Source organism: Acipenser ruthenus, chromosome 49 (genome assembly GCF_902713425.1).
Source record: "Acipenser ruthenus chromosome 49, fAciRut3.2 maternal haplotype, whole genome shotgun sequence".
Lineage (NCBI taxonomy): Eukaryota > Metazoa > Chordata > Actinopteri > Acipenseriformes > Acipenseridae > Acipenser > Acipenser ruthenus.
In genome coordinates this window covers 3,100,203-3,122,020 of record NC_081237.1, presented here as the reverse complement: position 1 = coordinate 3,122,020, position 21,818 = coordinate 3,100,203, and the positions used below count along the sequence as shown (strand labels likewise).

Genomic DNA, 21,818 nt, shown 5'->3' with positions numbered 1-21,818 from the left:
AGGTTCTTGCTGAATAACCTCGGGATGGACTAGCTGAGCTTTGTTTGCTCCTGTGGATTCACATTAGCGATTTCTCTTTTTTTTTGGAATACCCTCAATACCTACCCCTCTTGATTTCCTCTTTCCTGTACGAGACCATGAAGAAATATCATTCCACAGAGCCAGAAACCCACTTATTGGTCACGTTACAGTCAAAGTAAAAATAATAGTACTAAAACCAGCAAGTTGCCAATTTAGGGTTAAATGAACAAGTTGCAACTCATTTGCCAGCTGTTGAATGTTATATTTTGAAGCAATTTTAATGAAGTTTCTCCAAACGATGCTGTACACACAGCAGATTGGTTGGAAACGTCACCTGCTTCAGCTTTCAATTGGTTTTATTTCAACCAGTAACTAAATATCAGTCACTTAAGATTCAGACAATTTCTTGGAATAGTATGACATTAGTGTAAAACGAATCTAAAAATCTAAAACCTGAGCTTTTACAGGGGTACATTCTGAAAATGACAAAGCTTAACTGATTTTTTGACATGTGCCACAGTTGGGTAAGCGATACAGATGTAATGTACAGCTAGGTTTTGCATCACCTAGAATTTTAGGATTGAGACAAAAAAAAACAAAAAACTATATGAACATAATTTAGATCTTTTATTTAACATCATGTAATCAAAGAAACTACAAAATGATATTGCAAAAGTCTACTGGAAGCCACAATAGTATGTACTATGTTTGAAATGTACAAAAGTACAAAGCGGTATGTAATTCAATATTCAGCAGGTTTCATTCAACTTTATGAAGCCAAATTAGTTCGTTGTAAAGGGTGGTGCAAAATGTTTGGTCACAGCTGTACAGCTAAACTGGAAAGTGGGGGGCAGTTGTGGGTTATCAGTATAGAAAGTTGAACCACAATTGCTCCATTAGTTGAATTTGAAAGCATGAAACAGAAGTGCTTAACAGAATGCTAATCAAGGTTTTAAAAACTTTTTTAGACCTTATAACTAGTATCACTGGTCCCCCTCTTTGCTGTTGGAAGATCTTTTAGTTCTTTGCTTGTACTATCATTTGGAATACGGAGATACTAGACAACGTTATAGATTACAGTCTCCTGCTGCTCGCTGTACACGTCATGCACTGCAGTGGTCAAATTGCAAAGACACCTGTATGTTTATCTGTAGTATTGCATATCATATATTTACATATCTTAAACAAATGCAGTAAGAAACGATTAAAGGGGGACCCGTGATAATGTTAATAAAGCTAAAATGGGTTAACACTCCTTTAAAGGGGTTGCAAATGGATGGATTTATTATAAGCCTGGAAGAGGAAGTTTATTGAATAAGTAACTTCAGTGTTTCACAGTTGCTATAGAATTGGTTAATGGGCTGCTCTGTCCTTACCAATTCACTGAGTTTAAGAGATACGTAAGACTAATCAGACAAAAAAAAAGTACTAAATGTTACATGTTTTGGGTGCCTATAATGTACCAGGAAGCAGGATGATTGTGGCAGAACAGTATATTGTACAATATTCTTGTAGAGATTCTTTTACACTGTGGGAACCCTTCAATTAAATACTGTAAGTGATAAATAAAATTTCTGATTTCATTCTAATGTGTTAAAGTTTCTGATTTCATTCTAATGTTGTTTTTAACTGTAATGTAGAAAAAAAAGTTTGTCTTTTGTACATACAAACCGTATGTGTCTTGGCTTTTTCCCCTCTTCTTTTGGGTCTTTTGGTTTAAAATGCAGAGTGATTAGGAGTTTGTTAAAGTGCGTTGTGACAGAGAATTGAGTCTTAAAAAGAAGTGGTAACCCGGGCTTTAAAATCCATTTCTAACGTCTCACATCAGAAATACAGATCCTTTATTATTTTGCTCAAATTAATTGTGTTCTTTTGTACTCTCCATTCAGGATATGTAGAAATGTATAGATTTCACGTATAGATTATGAATACATAAGAGGCTGCTTCCTGCCAAGCATTGCCTGTGCTGTAGGTGACATGGTTAGATTGCACCTAGACCAGGTGGATAGTTTTGGTTTAATAATAATACAAAGCTCAACAAAAGGCAGAACTAGTGATAAGAACAGGGATTTTAAAGTACCTAAATAGCTTTAAATCTCCGCTTTCAATGTACATGAAACAATACAAAGGATATAGTATGTTTTTTTGTTTTTAAATAATAAGGGAGTCATTATTTTTCACTACTTCATGTTTGCCACTCCTTGAAACTATAATATTCATATTTCACTTGGGTAGTAATTTGTCTCTCAGCAAAACTAAGTAAAACAAAAGAGATGATGCTGTTTAGGAGTTGGTGCTTACGCATTTTTTTTGATGAGTCATTTTCAGGGATGATCAGTGTATCTTTGATTGTGATTGGATATTTATGGTTATCCCTGGCAGGTCCCATAATTTATTTATTTATTTTTTTAAACTTGTATTCAGAACCTGATTTCCTCTATTCTACTTGCATGGAATACATCCAAATAAAACTCGTTTTTTAAAAATGGAAAAAGTATTAAGGCCTTTTTTGGCACACTAGTGTCTCAAATGAATTTGTCTGAGTAAATCAAGTTACAAAAATAACCTAAACCATTCTCTAAATCTAGGAATACTGTCCAAAAAATAAAGATGCTTAATGAAGTTATCATTTATTATTTTACAGTTCAGTATATTGTAGCTTGGAAAGAAATCAAGTCTTTCTGGCACAACACCATAGTGTCCCACAGTGGCTGAAGGCTATCCTTAGCTCTCCTTACTTGAGTCTCAGTATTGCCCATTTTGATTCAACCCAATAACACATATGGGCAGAATATCCATCCTTACAAGAGAAATCGCCTTTAAAAATGATCAGCGCAATTCCAACATTCAGTAAAAAAATGATTTAAAAAAACTCACTCGAGTGGTTTTTGGGAACGCTAGTAAAGATCCATCACAAGACATTTTTTGTGAGTCGTGATAAATCAGAACTGGGGTCTTGGATTGTAGCATTTCAAAAAGTTCAAATGTCATCTGCAAAGCTTAATACAAAATACTGTTCTAAGATTAATGCAATATTGGAGCATCAAAGCAGGGAGAATAAACAGGGAACAAAGGCTTCCTGAAGAAAAGGATTTCGGTACTCTGAGCAATCCAAGTTTGATACCGATTGAAGTCTTTATCCGGTACACCCTTAATGCAGTACCGTAAATCTTGATTCAGCGCCGGGAGCTGTTGAGAAATACATTTCCGAAGATGCCCTGTAAATGAAACTGCAAGGTTCAAAAAATAATGAAAAAATCCTGACTTCCCATTCTTCCTGTCATCGCCCAGAGGAATCAGGGGGGAAAAAAACTACCTAGGCCCTTCCAGTCCAGGTTTGTATCCTTAAAATTGCACTTCTTAATTATACTTTTTAAACCCATTTAAAAAAAATAGTTGCCCTGGTGCCCAATCACCTGTCTGCATTGCTCTGTTTAGCTGCTTTTTCTTCTTCTGTGGTGGTGGGTTGGAGAGGGAGCGGGGCTGGCATTGGGCACTCTCTCTCCCTCGCCAAGCAGAACTGCAGCTCTGATTTCCGCGCCAGTGCGGCCCGTAACTGCCCACGGATCTCCTCGATGCGGCTCTCCAGCTCCACCAGCTCGGTGTTTCGGGGTGAGGGGGGTGAGGTGCCCGAGCAGGAAGAGCAGCCGTTCTCGCAGGGCCTCGCTGCCTCCTTTGCCACAGCCCCCTCCCTGCCCGCCGCCACCACCTGAGCCAAGAGCCGGCTGCTGTTGAGGGTCTCCAGGTTGAAGTGTACCCGCTTGTTGTCCCTGCTGTCCTGGGCACTCTTGTTTTTCTCGTTGTTCCACTTGGCGGGGGGAGGAGGGGGCTGGGGGGGCTGGACCCTCTGAAGGTTGCAACTGGATGAGAGATAGAAGAGGGAGGGAGTTAGTGCTGCTTTCACACTGTCACACTGTAAAAACAAATTGAATCTGATGTAACAGATTCTTTCAGGTTTAGGAACTCAAAACTCCTGACTCCCACTGTTGTAGGATGGAAAAAGTAACTCCACTCAAAAGACAGATTAGTCAATCTAATATGTATATGTATATGGCCATTTTAATTTATTCTTCAGTATAAGACACTGAAACTACTTTAATATAAGTTATCCTAAAGTAGTCTTTCTGTAAATTTAAAGATAAGTGGTTGACACAAGCTAGGTAAATTCTTAAAGTGTCTGTGCAGCTGGAAAGCTTCATGTGTCTTGTATGCAGGTTTGAGTTTTTGAGGACACGGTACCTTTTCTCTGTTTTTGGTTGTTTTTGGTTCTTCACATCTTCAAAACTCATGTTCAAAGCGCGGTGGATTTTCTGCAAGAAGAGGAACAAGTTAATACCTTCACTTTCCTAGTCACTGTAAATGTGTGTGTGTGTATATATATACAGTAGTGTGCAAATGTATTAGAACACACCATTGCTTCTGTTGTTTTGATTTGTATAAAATCAATCCACTGTAACTAAATCTTGGAAAATCATCAAAATAGGCAAATTAGTGATTGTCTCATTTGATTGATGACTTTAATAGGTGACGTGCATTTCATTAAAAATATTAAACGAAAAGGAACACATAGCCACAAATGATAAAATGCATGCAACTTTTTAGAAGTTGTTTAATTAAAGCACAACGTGGTCTAACACTGTCACACCCTGAGGTTTTCATGTAGTTTGGCCCATAAATGATAGAAATGACAAATCTTCTGCTATTCCGATATATGTGCACACTGCTGTATATAGCTATGCTCTCTTCTATATAACTGACCTCTACTAAGCATGGAATCGCTAGCTCTCTATTAACAAAGGCATCAAATCAAAAGTTTAAAACTTAAATGGTGTGCATTCTATAGCTTATTTTTAAAAAAGAAAGACAAAAATAAGTGATATCTGTCCAAAAACATTTCACATCCAGCTGCAAGAATAAAGTGCCCAGTCCCAGTGGTCTCTAGAGAAGGGGCCAATATATACATATAGAAAAAGGGGATCAGCGGCCCTGTAAAGATGGAATAGAAAGTGGCTCAGTTAAACCAGATACAATTGGCAACCTTGGCCCCCACTTTTATATAGAAGTAGGGGGCCAGGTTTGCCAAATGTGTCTGTTTGAACTTAGCAACTTTTACATTACATGGCCCCTTTTGGTGATAGCACATCTTTATGATCCCTTTATGCTAACTAGGTTATTTTTTTTTTGCATGTGATGTGTCCTGTATATTGTGGAGACATTTCGGAGAGCTGGACGGTGAGCTGTGGTTCTCGGTCGCTGTGGTTTTACCTGGCTGGTGTGGAGCCAGTACTTGAACTTGTTCCTCTTGCGGATGTGAGGCAGGATGAGCCGGTAGAAGGCATGCTCTCCAGCCAGGGTGAGAAGAGCCCCGCTGACCCCCACGCTGAGCAGCACGAAGAGGCCCGAGAAGTGATTGATCCCCATCTGCAGGGTCTGGAGAGAGAGAGAGAGATCACCATGCCCAGTGTGAGGAGCCTGCTCTGGGTTAGGAGTCTGTCCTGAGGGCTGATTCACTGGGGCTTCAAGCACAGCTAGCCACCTCACTGCCTCCCTCCCAGTCCCCCAGCTCTAACCACTAGACCACACTGCCTCCCTCCCAGTCTCTCAGCTCTAACCACTAGACCACCACACTGCCTCCCTCCCAGTCTCTCAGCTCTAACCACTAGACCACCACACTGCCTCCCTCCCAGTCCCTCAGCTCTCACCACTAAGACCCCAATGCTTCCTTCCCAGTCCCTCAGCTCTAACCACTAGACCACCACACTACCTCTCCCAGTCCCCCTATAGTTTCAGGGTATAAGGAAGAGTCAGTTATCATATCGCATTATTCCACAAGAGGGCAGTGTGAGTTCATTTAATGAAAGTATATTTAGAGTCACGCCTCATTAAAGGAGTTGTTTCACCTTTAATGGAACTACAATTGGGTCTATTTGTAGAAAATAGCTTGTCTATTGCCACATTCTTATTTTTTCCTGTGTTTTGAATCTCTTGTGAAATTTTGATCATTTTAAGATCATTTTACCTACTTTTAATGTGAGCGCCATCTTTTAGCAAGTCCTCAGTAAGTTGGTTGGGTATTATGGGATGTGATAAATATTAAAAGATAATATCGTTTTAAGATGAGCAAAATTGCACAAGTGGGGTCTAGATAGGATTTGATGTGGCTGTGGGGGGATCACGTGTTTTACTGTGGGCTATTTGGGCACCAGAACCCTAACAGAAATAAAAACCTGCGGGAGTTCTTGTTATCAAAAGCAGTCAAGATGAATCCAAAAATTCCATTCAACTCACACACACGAGCTTCAGTTAATAACTGTACTGAAGGAGTCTGACAGCAGTGTGCAGGGCTGCAGGCGGGTGAGAGGCCTGATCTTGTCTAACCTGTAAAGGCCCAGGAGGCAGGCTGGTTAATTAACTGATACGAGATCTGAATTCCTATTGATTAGATACTTGGGCAGGTCAGCATATCTTTCTTATACAGTAGGCGCCGCTTTATCGGGACGCCTCGAGGGATGTAAAAATATTCCTGATTAAGCGGCTGTCCCAGTTAAACAAGAAGCATTTGAGAGGACCTGAGTCACACTTCTAGTAATAATTTACGACATGCACAAGAGAGGAACAGTGTTTTTACTGTTTTAGCATTAAGCTACCACATAATACATGTTGTTTTTGCTTATGAGTTGTCTTGAATGCATTTGTACTGTGGGCTAAGTTTTGAGATGCAGAAATGTGATTTTTATAGAAAGTTTTCATGCTAACTTTTGTACTTGATAACATTAATTTCAAAATCCAATTAATGCCTATGATTAATACATTTGAGACTAATTTGAAGCTATTTTCAATATTCACTAAATCAAGTTATTAATCAAATTGATTCATCTTGTTACATCATTTTGGATTACTGTCTTGTTCACAGTCATCTTAAAATAACGTTATAATATGTTTTGTTAAAAAAAGTTTTTTTGACGGATTCAGATTTCGCTGCTGATGTATTTATTTTCAAAAGGTTTTTCTTTAGGTTAAGCGCTGCAGCTGTGTTTAGAGCTGAGAGACTGGGAGGGGGGCAGTGTGGTCTAGTGGTTAGAGCTGAGGGACTGGGAGGGAGGCAGTGTGGTGTAGTGGTTAGAGCTGAGAGACTGGGAGGGAGGCAGTGTGGTCTAGTGGTTAGAGCTGAGAGACTGGGAGGGAGGCAGTGTGGTCTAGTGGTTAGAGCTGAGGGACTGGGAGGCAGTGTGGTCTAGTGGTTAGAGCTGAGGGACTGGGAGGGAGGCAGTGTGGTCTAGTGGTTAGAGCTGAGAGACTGGGAGGGAGGCAGTGTGGTCTAGTGGTTAGAGCTGAGGGACTGGGAGGGAGGCAGTGTGGTCTAGTGGTTAGAGCTGAGAGACTGGGAGGGAGGCAGTGTGGTCTAGTGGTTAGAGCTGAGAGACTGGGAGGGAGGCAGTGTGGTGTAGTGGTTAGAGCTGAGAGACTGGGAGGGAGGCAGTGTGGTTTAGTTCTTAGAGCTGAGGGACTGGGAGGCAGGCAGTGTGGTAAATGGTAATTGAATCGGGTCCTCTGTGTTTGTAGAAGGTGGTGGAGCAGCGTCGCTCTGGTCACACACTCACCTCAGTGACAGCAAACACCCTCTTCCCGCAGGGCACCACTTTGTACCACTTGTCGTGCAGCATGTCCATGAAGCCGTCTGACTTGTAGCGGCTGATGAACTCCGACACATTGGAGGTGAAGGGGGAGTTCTGGGGCAGGCCGATCCCGTAGCCTGGGAGGGAGAGATAAGAGTAGGGAGCAGGAATTACAGAAGACCCTTGAAACTGCGTACAATTCAATGTGGAAATTAGTAGCCATCTGTGTAATCACTGTGATTACATAGAATACAACTTAGGTCTAGGAAATGTAAGGATCTATTATATTTAAATATATATATTACCTAATGGGTCTTAGGAATCTTGGCGACTTAACTTTCAAGATCCAGATCAAAATAACTTAAAAACAAGTGTTTTGTCTTCTAATAGCCACAGCGGTCTTTACTTGCAGGTAGCTGACTTTATTTCCTGGACACTTAAAGGAATGTTTTATAGACCAACCCATTTCTGTATGATTAGTTGTCATCTTTACTAATTATTTCAGCAAAATTTGCTTCTGAAAAGAATGACGGTGAGGAAATGAAGTGGAGAAAGGATCTTATAATTTCCAAGAAACCTTATTATTAACTAGGCCTTTATAAGAAACTAAGTCAAGTAGCTAAACACTTTGCCTGGTGCCTTTTTTACACTGATTATAAGTATGTGGGGGGCATATTATTTTACATTTTCCAAACCTGGATCACCGGGATCCTTGAAGACCCGACCCGACAAAGTCTTGGGATCTGTCAGCTACTAGAAGCAGGACAGGCACTGATGGCCTCCTTTCGTTTGTAAATGTTCTTATACGGTTTTAAATTTCAACACAAAATGTGGACTCTTTTGTAATATGTGGGTGTCTAACTGGACAAACCCTGATGATTAGCTCTGTGTAGTTCACCCAGTCCCATTGGATCTCAGGCAGATTTCCGGTGTGTACAGTGAATCTGTAGTGACATTAACTGTGCTGGGATCACCATTCCCCTCCGTCAGCATGCTGATTTGCAATCTTGCCGGCTCATTCCACTTTGCAGGACAAGCAGCCCGTTCACCTTCGCAACCCAGCAGAGTGTGAAGCGTTGAAAAGACAGACACTCGTCATGACAGTCACTTTCCTTAAACAGCTCAGGACAGGTTGTCCTATAAATGGTCCCAGAATATCAGGTTTGCCCTACAGCTATGGCCAAAGGCTCAGCTTCACCTAGAATTTCAGGCTTGAGACATAATAACATAATTTCGATATTTTATTTAACATCATGTTATCAAAGAAACTACAAAATGATATAGAGTGTCATAATAGTAGTATAGTATTTCATGTTAGATTTCGATTTCTACAAAGCGGTATGTAATTCAATATGTTAACGTAACATTATTCAGCAGGTTTCAATTGACTTCATGAAGCAGATTGAGTTAATTTTATAGGGGGATGCAAAACCTTAGGCCATAGCGGTGCACACATTTACCACGTTCACTTTCATCAGTCTGAAATGTGCAGTTTTGAAAGAAACACATGGTATAGCAAACATGTATTTTCGTTTTTAAATATGTTATCTGTTACTACTTCAGGTTTAAGGAAGTTTTGATTCTCTCTGCCTTTTTCACAAGAAATATGTTACTCCTCCTAAGTCATTTCCGCTCAGCAGTGTCTTCTGGGTCATGTGATTGGCTAAAAGCATGTCAGTCAATAGGGGAAGGTGCTGGTTGGCTATTAACAAGTAGGAAGCAATTGAAAGGGTGGGGACAAATGACCAAGCAAGTGCAATACTATCTGAAAGCACTGATCTCAAACAGTGGTTTTGCAGTACCAGATACCATGTTTTAAAAGATAATGTGCTTCTTTCAAAACTGGACATCTGAGGCATACTGTACATGAATGCACAACAAGATGGATTGAATTATTTTTGTTAGAACATAGAAATAATGAAATAATTCAATCTTACCTGACATGAATTGTCACCATCTAACATTTTCCTATGTGAAAGACGCACACATTATGATAAATGTTTTATTAGCAGTTTTGACTGTACTGCCCTTATTCATTCCAAAAAGGCTTTTGAATTAATTATGGTGTTGGATAACATCGACCTACATTTGTCAAAAGCTTTTTATTGAAGTGTACAATTTTAATCTACCCAGGTGTTTTTCACAAAAGAAAAGCACAGCAGCAACGCTACAGAAGAAGTCAGAAACAACTTCAGGTAGTTAACAAGATAATTCCATAAAATCTGTCTTAATTCTTGTGTAACCACAGTGTTATAATAACAATAATTAAACTGACATGTCTAAGTATGACTCAGATAAACCTGTTTTGCACTTTCTTTAACTACGCAGGTCTCAAATACAGCAAACGTGGATTTTCATTTGAAAACATGAAGGATCATATTTTCAAAGCGTATCCTCGGTTCTTTAATTAACTCCTATTTTTGAAAAGAGAAAAAAAAACACGCTGATGTTACAAAATGAAAAATGAAACGCCTAGAGAGGTCTGAAAGGGAACTTGAAATTTTGGTTGTTTTCGGTTCTAGTTTTGTAAAATTAACAGGCGCTTTAACTCTTTCAAAAAGTCATTAAAAATATCTGATGCTACTTTTAGGTTAAGAGAAGTTCTCAGTTTCCGTGTCTTATTCTCAGGATATCTGCTGCACTTCCTTGATCATCTCATTCTAATGCGGAAGCAGCTGTTCTGTAAATAAAGGAATGTGTGGCTCACCTTCGATGGCAAAGGGCTTCCCTACAGTGAGCAGCTTGCAGTCTGCGTCGATGGACACCTCATAGTCCAGCAGAGCCTTGTCCATGATGAAGGCTTCCAGCTGAGGCGGATCTGTCCTTCAACACACAGGGGAACACAAGGTAAGAGCAGGGCCTGTCCCGGGACTTTCACAGTCTTCACATCTTCAGGACAATGTTCACTTAATGCACACATGTAGAGAAAAAGACTGGAGACATCAACGCCGGTAAAGAAATATAATCCTTCATGTATGATCTTATCAAACACAAACAAACCTTGGAAATGAGAGTTGACAGTATCAGATTATAGGGGTATATGGAGGCACTGTCTGTCTATCTCTCTGTATATTTGTACATATATTTAGGCTAATCCACTTCAGATGAAGGTCATTTTTAAGTTAGGTTTTGAGTGCCTTGCGCCATATGGAGACCGTTTTGAATTTGCATATGTTCTAGTGTCAAATTATCTGTTCTGAAAACCCCTTCCTCCCCCAACAGTCCCTACTTGAGGTTGGCGACACCGTCTGGGGTGGTGGGCTCATTGAAGCGTCTCATGTACTCATGCATCTCAGGGAAGCTCTTCTTCATGTAGTCCTCTGCACTGCTCTCCCGGACGGTACCAAAGCGGAAACCATGGGAGGGGTGGTGCAGCTAGAACAAAGAGAGAAAGAGAGACACCCCTCAAATCAGTGTTATGGTCCTGCAGATCTCAGGGTTTTCCAAATGGTGCAGTCAATGATCATAATAATCTCTTCCTTGATTATTCCAGTTCACACTTGGGTGTTTTTCAGCAGAGATCTTGGGACACCACTAACAAGGAAGGTGAATGGATTTTAAAGGGGATTCCATGATTAGAATGAGCGTTTCCCTTCATTGGGAACAGTCAGCACACTTAAAATATCCAAGCCAGTGTTAAATTGCATAGCACCTTCCAGGTAATTGTTTTAATGACTGAACTGATTGTGTTTTAAACACATGTATTCTTATTATTGAACTGTGTGTGTGTGTCCCCTGCTTGTATTTCCACTGGGGCAGCCCTGTAATGAAGATAGTTTATCATAATTGACCTTTCCAGATGAACAAGTACACAACCTCCAACTAGTACTGGGGCACACTGAGTTAATTCAATCACAATCACCCTGTCCATCTCTTCACATTGCTGGGATGTGATGACTGACACAGAAACTGATAGCATGTTAATCACAAAGACTTTCAAATGACAATTTCTTCCCTTTTTCACAACATTGCAATTATTTCTTTATTGTTGTGTCAAGGTGTTTGCACGATGGGTCCAGGAGCTTCTGCCCAGTACTAGTTCGTGCCATAGACATGACGTAGGCTAGATCAGCCAGAGGCATATTAATAAGCAACAGCACCATCTAGTGCACAGTAGTGTATTGCCAGCAAAACTAAAGGAAACTTGATCCACAGATGAAGATTACTAAATGGTGGGGTCTAATACTCCCATAAAGACACTTTGGCTGATCTAGCCTATATATATATATATATATATATATATATATATATATATATATATATATATATAATCAAGGGTAGGCAACTAGATCTGAAGAGCAGTTTTGAGGTAACTCATACTATGCTCTGTAAGATTACCTGCTGTTGTAAGGAAAGACCCACCACCACCACCACCACCACCAAATACACACACACACACACACACACACACACACACACACACACTTTCAGTCAATCGAAAAATATATAATCTTCCCCTCCACCAGTCACCTATCGTCTCGCCCAAAAAGCCAGATGATAGACCCTGAAAGCAAGTGTGTATGATGGCGAGCGTTTCATCTTGTATTGTACTTCATAATCATCAAAGAAATACCATTCAATACCAATTCTGTGTCGTGGGGCTTCGTCCCGAACCACTGAACTCACCTTGGCGTCATGGATTCCTGAGAGCTCCTCGAAGGTCTTCTCTCCCACCATGACGGCAGCCAGGTTGGCTGTGTAGCTGGAGAGCACCAGCAGGCAGAAGATGGCCCACAGGTTCATGAGGAAGCGGCCGGTCCAGCACTTGGGAGTCTTGCTGGAGACAGTGCGTCCGAACAGGATGGCGTAGCAGAGATTGAGGGCTGAGGAGTAGGAGAAGACCTTCTTGCGGTTTCGCCCATGTGGGGTCATCCCGTAGGGGCTCTTCCACTCGTACAGGGTGAGGAAGAGGGCAGTCAGGTGCAGAGCCACGAAGATGCCCACCCACATTGACCAATGCAGGGGCCACATGAAGGCACCGATGGGGGCGGCAGTATCCTTGCTCCGAACCAGGATGCCCAAACTAGTTGAGAAGAATGGGCTGGTGAAGTCCATAACTTTGCTCCGGGCTGAATTGATACTGAAACTTGTGACCGCCATATCTGCAGCACCACTCATAAGATCTCCCACCAGCCCGGTCCAGCGGCCATTCTTCCAGGCTCCGTATTTCCCATCCCCGACTATGTAAAGGTCGAAATCAAATCTCAAGTCCTCTGCCAGCTTTTCCAGCAAGTCGATGCAGTAGCCATAGCAGCACTTGCGGAACTCGTATGGGATTGATGCGTTACTTTCCCGGGAAAGATGTCGGAAGTACCTGTCTATGATTTCCGAGTCGTTGGTCCGAGGGTCAAGGCAGAACTGGCCAGCTGGGCAGCTGCCGTCTTCATCCACCTTCCTGGTGAAGACGAAAGGATGCTCCACCAAAGTGACGACACGCAGCCGGGTCCGAGAGCTCCCCCAGGTCCCGTCTCCCCTCACCCCCCGGCTCCCTGGCCCCCCTCCCATTCCTGACCTCCTGCGTAAACCCCTGACCTGCCAGAAGCCCTGCTCCTCCACCACCAGCCGTCCTCTCTTCCAGTTGCCCACCGTCACCCAGGTCGGCTGGCCCAGTGGGTCCCTCTGCAGGCTCCAGATGTGGAAGAGGGGTGAGGTCAGCACCCGGGAGGAGTTCCCTACAGCTACAGGGCCTGTCTGTCCGTTGAAGGAGGTGTCAGCCAGGAACCTGCAGGATAGACACACATGATCCTCAAACACTTTTCCACATCTTTATCAGCACAATTTCTTTATGAAAAGAAAAAGGCAGCATCTATTCTTCAAAGGGACTTGATATCATTTTTAAATATCTCATTATTGCTGTGTTTTTTGTATAATTCTTTGCTGTTGTTTCTGCTAGTGTAACGGGCAGTGCTGTGAGATGCACGGATTCTGACCCCTGTCGTCAATGTGAGGGTAAAACGCAAATGCACAGCAGCTAAGACTGGGTTTATTTAACCACTGCTTCTGAAAAGATTCCTAAACACAAAAAGTGAGGAAGCAGATTTGACAATGATCCCCTCTGCAGCTACGTGAGGTAGTAAAAGGTAAATCTCAACACAACATCAGTTTCACAGAGGAGATCAAAATTACACCAATGGCCATTTGTCTAAATATCGCTTCAGATATTCAGCTTTAAATCTTCGAGTTGTGATTAGTTTTTGTTCTAGTTTTAAACATCATGTTTATTTTATTCCTTTTGGAAATTTTGGCTTCAAACTAGCACCCTGAATAAAGTATTTCTGGTTGGATAACTTTAATTTTGTACAGTAATTTGCCTAGTTTGTTTACCTATGCCATGTGAATGAACAACTACAACTAAATTGGCTACAAGGAGTAAAACACTTTCCATCCGATTGTCTTCGAGAGAAGTAGATGTTCCTCTTCAGTACGTCAGCTGGGAGACAGTTCTAATAGCCGCAGGTGAGTGAGCGGCACACAGATTCTTGTCATGTTATTTTCTCCTGGAGATGGCTCTATTTGTTCTGCTGTGCATGCTCTGTCCTAAAGACCTTGTCAGACAGATATGTGTCTGTTTCCCTCGCCACCTTGCAGCTCTCCAATTCACCACCACGTGCTACGAGTGTTGCTATAACCCATGCACAGACGCTTGGAGTCATATAACTCTATTAGATGCTTCTTTATAGTTCAAGTGTAGCTAATAATTCCATAAATCTTTTTGCACGTCCGTTAGCAACATAGGTTTGAAATGTGCAGTTTTTTTTGGAAACGTGTGTTACAGCACCAAGTATTTTCATTTAAAAATCTGGTGCCACACTAGCTTGAAGAATATAGCCAGAGTGCTTGCCTTGCCTTTCAGGAAGTCTGCTTCTACTTTACTTCCTGGGTCATTTCACCCCTGCAAGGTCACTTTACTGGCTGAATGCATGCCAGTCATTCGGGGGAAGCAGCTGCTTGGTTACTATTGACAGTGAAGGAGTGGGGACAGTTTAACCCTCCAAGTCAAATGACCCAGGAAGGGGTGAAAAGCATGGTTTGCAAACAGAGACTTCTTTAAATTAGTAGCATCAGATATCAGATCAAATGGAAACTCCTGTTGGCTCTAACATGTGCTTCTTTCAGTGCTGCATATTGGAGACCTATGGAGCGAATGGAAATGCCAAACAGGTAAGATTGATGGAATTATTTGGTTAGCTACAATTCAGTTAAGGGGAGGAAATACTCATGACAACCCCTATAGCTGAACCCTTTAGATACAGAAAACCCATTGAGTCTGCACTCTTCAGTCATTACCCATCTCCTTTGTCTGTCCTTGTGTGTTGGAGTGATAAACAGCAGCAGGATAATACAGCCTCAAGTGGTTCCCTACAACAGGAATGCAATCATTTTTGTTTAAAAGCTTTCAAAGAAACAATATAAATAAAGTTGCTGAGGGCTGGAACAGTGCTGAGGTAACTTAACCTAAAAACAGCGTCTAAACCAGAGAAAACATGAATCCAATTACACTCACGCTAGCACAAAACATCTGGTTGAGGTGACATGTACCTGGCCAGGTATTGCCCAGAAGATGGCGCCCTCTCTTGGCTCCTCTTGTCATAGCAGTTGACCATGCTCTGGATAAGGGCCCGGTCCGGCCACACTGCTGCAGCCGCGGACACAGCCCTGGTCACCAGCTCCACGGCGTCCTGGATGTAGAAGTCCAGAGGTTTTTGGTTCACCTCCCCATAGGCGAGCAGGCCGAAGGGCAGGCCGAGGGTGTGGAGCACCTCAGGGGTGAGAGGCTGTCCCAGCAGCCAGTGCACTGCAGGGAGGGTGAGGCCCAGCTCCTGGGCAGAGTGGAGCACTGCCGAGATGCACTGGGGATCCGCACCGAACAGCAGGACGGAGGAGGAATGGGGCAGAGTCTTCAGGCCTAGGGAGCGGAAGTGCTTGGACAGGAAGTGGAATATTCCCCCCTGCTCCTCTGCCACCTGGGTCAGGTCCAGTACCGCTTCCAGCTGCCAGGACAAAGGGTGACGGCTCAGCCAGTCCAGCACTGGGGCCTCCTCCCAGCCTCCACACAGCAGGGCCGTGCCCTCCCTCCAGCCAGCAGCCTGCAGCACGCTCAGTAAGAGCTCTGCCAGAGAGGACCAGGGGCTGCGGGTCAACATCTGCAGGTGGAAGGGACTCTGCCGGGAGGGGAGGACAAGAGGGAGGGTTACCTGTCTGGAAAACCAAGATTGTTTTACCCAATAAATGTACCAAACAACTCAGACCCTTAATATTTGTCAGTAGTCTTAAGTTGTTTTTCTGATAGTTTTAGAATTGGTGTCATTCATCCTGGAAAACAATCATTGTGCAATTTGAGAATTAAGTTTAGCTTTTCGAAGTCTTTTCAGAAGTAGCACTCAGTAAAGATGTGTTGAGCCTCCTGTCCCAGGGATACAAAGAGGTTACAACTCAAGAGGTTGCACCTGGCAAGCTTTCATTCCTAAATAATGAAAGACTAAATGATAAGGTTTATTTGTGTTACTAAAATGTGCTTAGACAAAAGCCCAACTGGGAAGGTAGGTGTAAATGAAGAGAGAAAGACTCCCCTCTCCCCTCTCCCCTCTCCCCTCTCTTCCAGGGACCTCCTTCATTCATCTAGTTTATCATGTCAGTCTGATCTAAATTATAACCTTCTGCTTTATATTCCAGTCAAAAGCCTTGTTATCATCCAGCATTTGTAAGAAATGTGTCAGAGGGGAGTAATCAAGTAAAGAGGGAGCTGGGGCTGTGTGGACCAGCAGGGTCCAATACTGAGCAGAGAGGCTCTTTGTGTAGCAATCAGAGGACACTCCACAAATGTTCATGGACTACTGTAGCTATTCCATCAATCAGGATAGCCTGTAACCCGGACAAGCCCCTCAATAACCAATGAGCATTTGCCTACCCTACCGTCATTTTGAGATTGTTAGCAATTCCTGGGGCTCAGATTTCCAGAAGCACACGCTCACCACAAAATAAATACCAACAGATTTGTTTCCAGGTAAAACTTCTGAAGTGCATTTGGGGTTAACTCAGAAGAGTGTCAGTAGCTTTGAATACTGCCCTTTCTGAGTGGCTTTTATTTAATTACTCAAATGCTGTGCTTTTTATTCTCTTTGATATAGCCTGTGTTAAGGTTAAGTTTGTTTTTACGTGAGTTCAGGAGCTGCTCTTTAGTTGAAGTTGCCTGCCAACATTTCTGTTAACTCTTTACTTGCAGAACAGTCTAAAGTACATGCCTCAGGGCATACCGATCCATTAGTGTGGAGTAGTGGTCAGGGCTCTGGACTCCTGACCGGAGGGTCGTGGGTTAAGTCCCAGGTGGGGGACACTGCTGCTGTACCCTTGAGCAAGGTACTTTACCTAGATTGCTCCAGTAAAAACCCAACTGTATAAATGGGTAATTGTATGTAAAAATTATGTAATTGTATGTAAAAATAATGTGATATCTTGTAACAATTGTAAGTCGCCCTGGATGAGGGCGTGTGCTAAGAAATAAATAATAATAATAATAATAATAATAATAATAATAATAATAATAATAATAATAATACTCCTTACCAAAAAGAACAACTCAATTACTAGTTAAATAGTTATGGTCCTGGTACTAGTAAAATGCTACTCAGAAGTATAGTCATAGTAGTACTCAGCCATGCCTAGTAGTGACAAGAAGGTAAAAAAAAATACATGCCATAACACTGTCAGCAGGGTGCCACCATGAGCGCCCACTACATGAGAAAACATGAAATACTGAAAACAGTGAATAAGTGAAGGGCTCTTATACAATAAAGCGAAGCAGTACAATCTACTGTCGACATGGCCTAACCATGAATTAAACAAATATGTGAACTATAGTAAGGGGTGGCTATATTTTCATAACATTTGAATATTGTATGACAAGAGCTCAGTATTGTTATTTACAAGGCGTATTACTGTCAAGCAAGGGGTCTGCTTCTGACTGCAATAGCTTCTTGCCCATCTGTAATTATGATTTTGTATGGAGATCTCCCATTCACCTGCAGTTCTCAGAAATTAGAAAGTCAGGTGCTAGCCCCTTAAGCAATCCTATCTGAAACCCCCTCACAGTTCAGATGTAGGATGGTGTTCAGAAGTAGCCCCCATGACAAATAATGACCTCAGCAGAGTCAGCAATAGAGAGTTATACAAACAGGATATATGCAATGGTATCATTTGAAATAAAATAGCATGTGTTTGCATTTGTGTTGAACTGTTGATAATATAATGTAAGCAGTGCACGCACTCAAGTGACAGGTTTGAAATATTTTATAAATGACGGCGTGGGTTCCTGTCTTTAGGAAGATGATAAGCAATTCTATAAGTTTCATTTCGAAGGCGTTTTCTTTAGACCAGCTTCTGTAATTCAAGCCTTCTCATCAGAGAAGTTATTGGCGTTAGATTGAGGTCAGTGACTGCTGCGCTATGAAATATTGAGTGACATCAATATTTCTCATTCATTAAGCTACCAAAGAATGTATTAAATATCTTACAAACTACATGGAAGCAAAACCAGCAAACCTAAAGCTCTGTATTAGGCAAGCCTAGATTTCTATGAGGAACAAAAACCTTATACCAGCATTGAATACTGCTTTTTCAATTTGGATCCCTATGAGAGCATACAATATATGCAAATATATACTGTATACTGTATTATATACTGTATTATACTGTATATATATATATAATTACATGGATAGTAGCCCATGCACTTTTTGTAAAGACATCATTTCAGAGACCCAATACACCAGATAGCATTTTAGTAGATCAGTATTGTAAGACTACCCAGATAATTCAATATTTGTAGTCATGAAAATATTTTAGTCTTTTCTATACTTGTGGTTTTGAATGAGATGTACTCACTTGTATTAACCATTTGCAACCTTATGGAACGTTTGTTGTATTGCTAAAATGATATACTGTTATTTGCACCCAGTGTAATGTTACTACCAAGAAATGATCAATGCAGCTGTAGCCTCTCTGAATTCTGGATACGTACGTTATATAACAACTCAGCTGTATTGTAGATTTTATTTGAATTATACAAATAAAAACCACCAGTAAATAATGAAATCTTGGTATAGAAAACAGCATACTAGATATTACAATAAAGCTTCCTTACAGGTGATTGTGGATTTGCAATGCGTCCTTTTAACACCTGTGTCTAATCCACACACAAATGAAGAACAAGCGTACCATAGGACACACTGATCCACTAGGAATGCAATCGAGCTGACCTTTGGTTTTCTACAGATTAGGCTTTGGTGCCTCGACAAATCAGGGGGTGCTTCAATAGGACCCCCAAACTTGAGGAAGTTGAGGAGGAAGAAGCCCCTCATCTTGAAACACAGGATCCACCTCAGAATATTCCTCCCGGAGAAGCTGCCAGGGCCAGGGCTGTCAGGCAACAGATCTTTGACATGGATTTTGCCTAAACGTATTTGTAAGTATACATGTTGTCAGACTCCCCCCACCACACACTTACTGTACGTACAATATACACGGCCATCTCCAGACGTGTGCATGCATATAAAATGTTCTTATAACACTGCAAATGCTTGGTGGCTACTTGTAATCATGTTGAGTTTATTTATCGCGGAGGCGAGGAAGGAGTGCCAGAGAAAATGCATTCAACATGATGAGAGGAATTCACTGAACAATCATAAACACATTGTGTATTGGGTTAGGGAGTTCTATCATCATTTTAAACGGAGGTGTCTGTTGGCCCTGTACACTTCCAGCAGGTGATAACAGCAAATCATTCTTCTTCATCTCGTTAGCATGCTTTTTGATTAACGAGTTCCCCTTAGTAGTCGTTGAGAAAGGAAGTGATGTAAGTGACCTGCGACAATTAATCTTTTTATTGCAAAATTCTTCCATTAACGACCTCATCAACTCAATTTCAAAGCATTATCGGATTGATTTTAGTAACACATTCCGTTTGAGAATCCCTTGCTACTAAAGCTGTCGTTACTAAAACGCGAGTTCGATGCAATAAAGCTGATGTTTGAAAAATCCTGCATCATGTTTTAAAATGAAAATACCTGTTTGCTAAACTGCAAATCTGAGACATGTGTCCTGTGGCTAATAAAATGTGCAAAACAGGCGAGATTCATGGAATTATTTTATTAGCTACATTCATTTTAATGAAACAATTTACCAAATCAGGCTGGGGACAGCAAGGGCCATCGGGTTTATATCACAAGTTAAACTGAAAGAAGATTTCTTGCAGGAATTTAGCGACCCAAGATCTACATTTCCTAATTTCTAAATGGGTTCAACTGGAATCCATCATCTTAAATAATACAACACAGCCATCATCCAGCTACTGCCCAGAGAGCCAATATCCACAGCGCATTAGAAAACAGATTAAAATCCCCTAGGATCTAATAGAAAATGATACCCAGTATAAGCTGTCATATGAAAATAATATTGAAACATTGGGGACTATTTACAACTGACAAGTGAGAGATTGTTTGGTCGTGTTTGAAAATGTACCAAGACATTGAAATGGAGGTTTTCATAGAAATCCAGTCAATAGTTTGTTTGAAAAACCAATAAGGAACAACTCCAAGTGTGTGAAATATAGGACACCTATTGCTCTCACAGTGGCGCGTAGTATTGACGCCTGCAATTTGAATATGAATCCCTTGTGTGGCATGTACTAAAAGGTGATTTGATGACATGTTTTACCGCTGCTGGGAAGGATACATCAAATTAACTCAATTTCTGAATGCAATGAAGCACTACTGGATCAAGCTGAAGAATGCTGTGAAAATAACACAGGCTTCAAGTACTGAGGGTTTAAGATGCTCGCTTGCAGTGTCACCGGTTCACGCCCTGACACACAAGCGTTGAGAGATCTAGCATCGGATAACTTTTTCGTATTATATACCCAAGTATAGGATACAATCTAGTCTTGCGCTTATCAAGTGCCTTGGAGAAGGTCCTGGGTTGGCCGATCAGCATTTACTTACTGCGCCCCCTATGGCAGGGAATAAGCTGGACAAGAGTATCCGGGATGATTGAGCATCAGATAAATAACCCAAATGTATCGGCTAAACGAAGAATAATCACTTCGATTACATTTATTTTAATGAGTAGGTTCCAAGAATTATCGAACTGTAAAAGCTTCTGATCCCAGATTGAATGTATGATGAGATTGTCTTTTAGAGTGATGTTATTTTTAGGAATGTGAAATTCTGTTTCTGGTCATCTTGCCAGGACACTCTTGTAAAAGAGGCCTCAGTCTCAATGGGTTTTTTCCTGGTTAAATGAATAAATATTCCACGGTGCTGAGTGAATATTTTTCTTCCCGGATCACATTTTGAAATGTTGCATTCAATCAAATCCAGCGACAGAATGACCAGTCCAACCACACTCTTCCACTGCTAAGGTGATTTCAGATGATTTCCATATTTAGCTGTTTAATTTAGATTTAAACATACTTTCTCTTTTATAAATTGTGTAACCAGAATAGTCCATCACCATGAATGGAGAGCTGTGTTTTTTCCACTCACGAGGATGGCTGTAGACACTGAGCCTCTTTGGGAGCTCACAGATGATCCTCATTCATGGAAAAATCCATTCCAAGACGGTCCTACCAAAAAAAGCTACGCTGAATAGTTTGCTAGTTCTGATCAAGACATTTCTTTGCTAAATGTATCTTTACTAAACTGTTCACTTGCTATTAAAAATGCCTTGGTAGTCTTTGTCTTATGTTTTTTAATACTGTGTGTGCTTGTATTTTATTAAAAAAACAGTAATAACCCTTCGAATACAAAATGCAGAAAAAGCTGTATATCAGTTCTAATATTGAAGTCTGGTTTTTACAGCTGCTGGCATGCATTTCATTATCATAGCATGGTTTACAGGTCCGGCCAATCAAAGTGATGTCATTAGAAAGGTTTTTAATGAACAGCTTATGACTGACTGGACTTGCAATGCAATGTACTGCTTTAAAAAGCAATTATGTTTCCTTTTAACATAGGTATTAAAAATGATGTCTGGTAATAGGAATAGTAAGGGTTAAACAGCGGAACTTGAAAGTGATTGATAACCACATGATTATGAATGATACACACTTGCTAATGACCTTCCTCCAACGTGATTGACGAAATGTATTCATGTCACACAGTGTTACACAATCCAGCTATCAAGACG

At 41.3% G+C, this 21,818-nt stretch overlaps 1 protein-coding gene across 1 annotated transcript in view; it reads right to left on the bottom strand.

Annotated features, from left to right (window-relative positions):
- Nucleotides 1-639: 639 nt before the first annotated feature.
- The window catches only part of LOC131721864 (glutamate receptor ionotropic, NMDA 3B-like), a 45,252-nt gene continuing 24,073 nt past the window's right edge, over nt 640-21,818 (bottom strand). The window contains exons 2-9 of the mRNA XM_059015015.1: nt 15,177-15,799; nt 12,264-13,359; nt 10,867-11,012; nt 10,345-10,460; nt 7,623-7,774; nt 5,287-5,451; nt 4,261-4,331; nt 640-3,881 (exon numbers count right to left, since the gene is read on the bottom strand). Of these exons, the coding sequence (XP_058870998.1) occupies nt 3,434-3,881; nt 4,261-4,331; nt 5,287-5,451; nt 7,623-7,774; nt 10,345-10,460; nt 10,867-11,012; nt 12,264-13,359; nt 15,177-15,799 (2,817 nt within the window). The 3' untranslated portion in view covers nt 640-3,433. The remainder of the gene's footprint in view (nt 3,882-4,260; nt 4,332-5,286; nt 5,452-7,622; nt 7,775-10,344; nt 10,461-10,866; nt 11,013-12,263; nt 13,360-15,176; nt 15,800-21,818) is intronic.